The 5,341-nt window shown below is 37.6% G+C and overlaps 1 protein-coding gene across 2 annotated transcripts; it reads left to right on the plus strand.

Moving 5' to 3' along the window:
- LOC107635249 (MDIS1-interacting receptor like kinase 2) lies at nucleotides 257-4,002 on the plus strand. 2 transcript variants are annotated; one of them, XR_002361931.1, is made up of 3 exons: nucleotides 258-3,303; nucleotides 3,394-3,886; nucleotides 3,924-4,002. XR_002361931.1 is itself a non-coding variant. In XM_021121954.1 (2 exons), exons 1-2 carry the CDS (start codon nucleotides 465-467, stop codon nucleotides 3,777-3,779), a joined length of 3,225 nt encoding a protein of 1,074 aa, XP_020977613.1. In that variant the 5' UTR covers nucleotides 257-464; the 3' UTR covers nucleotides 3,780-4,002. The 2 variants fall into 2 exon arrangements, 1 of the variants encoding a protein (XP_020977613.1); XM_021121954.1 differs by having other exon boundaries at nucleotides 257-3,303; nucleotides 3,394-4,002.

Raw genomic sequence — 5,341 nt, forward strand, 5'->3', positions numbered from 1 at the left:
AATTAGTAGAAAAATGTTAGAAGTTAATTAATAATATTTAAAAATATAAATTAAAAAAATATTGTTAAATTATTAAATTAAAAAAATTAAATAATAATTAAAAATAAATTTTTATGATCTAACCTTTCTTTAAATAATTGTTTAATAATATTTGGCAATCACCAAGTAAAAGTCCCCTTCACTCCTTCAGTGTGAACTCGGTCCATAGACTTTTCTTACCTTTCCTCTCTAATATTTGGAAAGACACACTTTCGCAGAAAGTGAACGTGATTTGAGAGTTGTGAATTGTGATAGAGGAGAGGAGACTATATTAAAGAGCTAGACTATCAATAGCGCACTCATGTCTCTGTCAATAACCATAATCATTCATTCCAAAAACTCACTATATATATTCAAACCCACACAAGTTGTATCATCACCACCCCATACAAGAATACCTCTTGCCATATATCTCTGAAGAAGAAATGAATTTCATAGCATGCAGGTGCAGGGGGATCATCATCCTCTTCATATTCCTGTGTGTCCTAGTAAAACTCTCTTCAACTGACACCATGGAAGCAAATGCACTCTTGAAGTGGAAAGCCAGCCTTGACAACCAAAGCAAACTCACCTTGTCATCTTGGAAGAACGGGACCAGTCCATGCAGATGGAAGGGGATTCATTGTGATAAATCCAGGTCCATCACAACCATGAGTCTTGAAAATTTTGGACTCCAAGGTACACTCCACACTCTCAACTTCTCCTCATTCCCCAACCTCCTCACCATAAATATCTACAACAATTTCTTTTATGGAACCATCCCCCCTCAAATTGGTAATATGTCCAGAGTCAATAGATTGAACTTTTCTTTAAATTCTTTTGAGGGTTCCATCCCTAAAGAGATGTGGACTTTGAGGAGTTTACAAATGCTTGATCTTTCACAATGTTCCAGTCTAAGTGGACCAATCCCAGGTTCCATTGCAAATTTGACCAACTTAACATATCTAGACTTAGGAAGCAACAATTTTTCTGGTAGCATTCCTCATGAGATTGGAAAATTGGTCAACCTTAATTATCTTGCTGTCAGCGGAAACCACTTCGCTGGTTTCATTCCACAAGAAATTGGAACACTGACGAACCTTACCGTACTTGATTTATCAGATAACACTCTCTCTGGTACTATCCCTTCTGTACTTGCTAACCTGAGCTACTTGAATTTTCTTCTTCTTCATAATAACACCCTTTCTGGCCCAATCCCACCCTCCCTGTGGAACATGTCTCACTTGAACAATCTTTTTCTTGGTGGCAATCGACTTTCTGGATCAATCCCTGATTCCATCGGAAACTTGGCCAATTTGGAAGCCCTTACACTTAATTCCAACCACCTTTCTGGGCCCATTCCTTCTACCATTGGGAATATGACATCACTCATCTACTTATTCCTTGGCAACAATAATTTCTTTGGACAAATTCCTGCTTCTGTTGGTAACCTGATCAATTTGGTTAAACTTGAACTTGAAGACAACAGTCTCTCTGGATCTATTCCTGACACAATTGGAAACCTGAAACAGCTTACCGCACTAGATTTGTCCTTTAACAATTTTAGTAGCAAAGCTCCACAAACCTTGAATAACCTTACCATTTTGGAGTCCTTTCTAGTAGCCGAAAATAATCTTACTGGCCTTTTGCCAACTCAAATCTGCTTAGGTGGCTCATTAGTATACTTAGATGCTTTACACAACCACTTTACTGGTCCAGTTCCAACAAGCTTGAAGAATTGCTCCAGTATTGTCAGGATCACATTACAAGGAAACCAAATAGAGGGAGACATAACAAAAGCTTTTGGCATATATCCAAATCTGAAACATATTGATCTAAGTGATAATAAATTTTATGGCCAAATTTCTCCAGACTGGGGGAAGAGCCATAGTCTCTTGAACTTGATCATGTCCAACAATAATATTTCTGGCCATATACCAAAGCAAATTGCTGAGGCTGCTAAGCTAGGCAGGCTTCACCTTTCTTCAAACCAATTAACAGGACAGGTTCCAAAAGAGTTAGGGAGGTTGAAAAACCTGCTTGAACTCCAGATCAGTAACAACCAACTTTCAGGGAATATTCCATCAGAAATAGGATCACTGCAGAATCTTGAACGCTTGCATCTAGCAGGAAATGAGTTGAGTGGGAACATACCAACAGAAGTTGTTAAGTTACCCAACTTGTTGGAATTGAACTTGAGCAACAACAAGCTAGAGGGAAGCATCCCCGAGTTTCACATGACCCAACTTTTGAATTCTCTCGATCTTAGTGGGAATATGTTGCACGGACCAATACCAACAGTGCTTGGAGAGTTGAAACAATTGCAATTGTTGGACCTTTCTCACAATAATCTTTCTGGCACCATTCCATCAAGTTTTGATAGCATGTCGAGCTTGGATTATGTCAACATATCATACAACCAGTTAGAAGGACCACTACCAAATAATAAAGCCTTTCATAATGCTTCAATTGAATCATTGAAAAATAACAAAGGCTTGTGTGGTAATGTCACTGGCTTGGTGCCATGCCCAAGAATCAGTCCTATCAGCAAAAATCACAAGGTCGTGTTATTAGTATTACTTCTTGTCTTTGGAGTACTAATAATTGTACTTTGTGTGGTGGCTGTTTCAATGTATATTATTTGTCGAAGAGCCAGAATGAAAGAAGACCCGGCTAAGGAAGCAAAAGCAGAAGAACACTTTTCCATATGGAGCCATGATGGAAAAATGGCGTTCGAAACTATCATTGAAGCCACCAATAATTTTGATGACAAGTATCTCATTGGAATTGGAGGCCAAGGATCCGTATACAAAGCTGAGTTGCCTTCAGGTATGGTTGTTGCTGTGAAGAAACTTCACATGGAATCAGATGCGGAGGAAAAGTTCAATTCGAAGGCATTTGAAAATGAGATCAAAGCATTGACAGAAATCAAGCACCGAAACATCATAAAGCTGTATGGTTTTTGCCAGCATTCACGATTCCCATTTTTGGTGTACAAGTACTTGGATGGTGGCAGTTTGGACCATGTACAAAGTGATGAAAAGCAAGCAACTGCATTCGACTGGGAAAGGCGGGTGAATGTGGTTAAAGGAGTTGCAAATGCTTTGTCATATATGCATCATGATTGCGAACCCCCTATAGTTCACCGCGACATATCAAGCAAGAATGTCCTTTTGGATTCAGAATATGAAGCTCATGTCTCTGATTTTGGGACAGTTAAGTTTCTACAGCCTGGTTCAAATTGGACCACACCTGCAGGAGTCACCTATGGCTATGGAGCTCCAGGTAAGTCCTTTTTCCCTTGCTTTTATACTTAATCAAGAACCATATATATGTTGCTTTATGAATAACTTCAAAATTATAATTTGTATGTAGAGCTTGTTCAAACTATGCAAGTGACTGAAAAATGTGATGTATATAGTTTTGGAGTGCTTTGTTTTGAAATCCTTCTGGGAAAGCATCCGGCAGATCTGATCAATTCATTGTTGTCACCATCAACCGCATCAATAACATACAATTTGCTGTTGGTTGATGTAATTGATCAAAGGCCTCCCCATCCTGAGAAGTCAGTTGCTGGGGAAATCATGTTGATCACAAAGTGGGCGCTTGAGTGTTTGAGCCAAAGTCCACAATTTCGGCCAACCATGCATCAAGTGTCTAAAGAACTCATGATGGGAAAATCATCTTTCTCTGACGACCACTTTCCCATGATCAGACTTGGACAACTCAATGAAGAGTTTTTGGAATCTCCACTCGTGTGATTAATGATTAATCTCACCCGTTTCTTATGAATTATTGTGATCTAATAATGGGGGTTCATGTAACGCAACTGTATCATAGGCGTGTTTAATTTGTGAGTGTGTATAACATTTTTTTTTTTTTTGCTTCTTATGAGTGTGTATAACATGTATGTATGAGTTACTTCAAAATGGAAATGGGCAAGAACATGTGTGATATGGGCAACTGTATCATAGGCTTGTTTAATTATTTTGCGTACTGGTTACTTGGATATGCTAATCCAATTCCCTCTTTTATTTTTTATTTTTTTTTGAACTCAATCCTTAATTTGGGTGCAAAGGAAGGATGAGACGATAAACTAGAAAAAAGAATGTAGCATATGTACATGTCAAAAAAAGATGGACAACACAACACAGACCCTAAGTTGGAACCCATTATTAATTTCTGATAGACTTGTATTTTGTTTTTTTTTTTTGAACTCAATCCTTAATTTGGGTGCAAAGGAAGGATGAGACGATAAACTAGAAAAAAAGAATGTCACATATGTACATGTCAAAAAGAGATGGACAACACAACACAGACCCTAAGTTGGAACCCATTATTAATTTCTGATAGACTTGTAAACACTTCAATAATGAGATAGTTAACCTAAAGTTTTAAAATATTACTTTACCAAACCACTAAGATTCAATTAAATTGGTTAAGTTTTGATTATTGAGGGACTCTTCTTCAATCGCTTAGTATAATAATAAATTATTATATTTTTTTTTTAGTTACTATTACTCTCTTGCCATTTAATCTAAAGGATTTTATTACTTATTACTATTATATGTTGTTAAACACTTTTTTTTTTTAAAGTAACATAGTGCCGTCAAGGTAATAATGCTCTGCTAGGGTTTTTATTCTTAACAGAGTTTCTGTGCCGTCAAGGTCAACTTTTCAAAAAATTTTCTCACGTCAATCATCCACAAGTCTCTACCACATCAACAATTCAATACATTCTACAAGTCTACGTTCTTCTATCACACAGGAGCATGGAGGATAGGAGGAGAAATAGCCAGGAAAGGTTACTGGAGAATGAAGATGATGGTGAGGGTTTGATACAATTGGAGGAAGAAGATATAAGGAGAGGAATTTCAAACTGTATTAACAATCTAATTGGCAAATTGTTCGCTCATAAACAATTCTCTACGGGGACAATGGAGGGAGCGCTACGGGCAATATGGGGGCATCCTTATGGTTTTAGAGTTACAGAGATAAGACACAACCAATTTCACTTCTTCTTCGATAGAAAATGGGATGCGATGAGAATAGAGAAGGGTTCACCGTGGTTATTCAAGGATTACACTACAAAAAAACTTGGTAATTACGGCGGTTTTTTAGGGTTATTACGGCGGTTTGAACCGCCATTATTACCTTAAACGGCGCTCAAGAAAAACCGCCATAATTTGAAGCGCCATTTGGTTATTACAGCGGTTTTAGAAAAACCGCCACAATTACCTGGTTAAAATGGCGGTTTTTGAGTTGGGTTAAAACGGTGGTTCAAACCGCCGTTATTTCCAAATAAAACGACATTTTTTGTTGG

Source organism: Arachis ipaensis, chromosome B04 (genome assembly GCF_000816755.2).
Source record: "Arachis ipaensis cultivar K30076 chromosome B04, Araip1.1, whole genome shotgun sequence".
NCBI classification, from domain to species: Eukaryota; Viridiplantae; Streptophyta; class Magnoliopsida; order Fabales; family Fabaceae; genus Arachis; species Arachis ipaensis.

Coding starts and splice junctions, on each gene's coding strand:
- LOC107635249 (XM_021121954.1), top strand. CDS start 465: ATGAATTTCATAGCATGCAGGTGCAGGGGGATCATCATCCTCTTCATA. Junction 3,304..3,393: donor CTATGGCTATGGAGCTCCAG/GTAAGTCCTTTT, acceptor ATTTGTATGTAG/AGCTTGTTCAAACTATGCAA.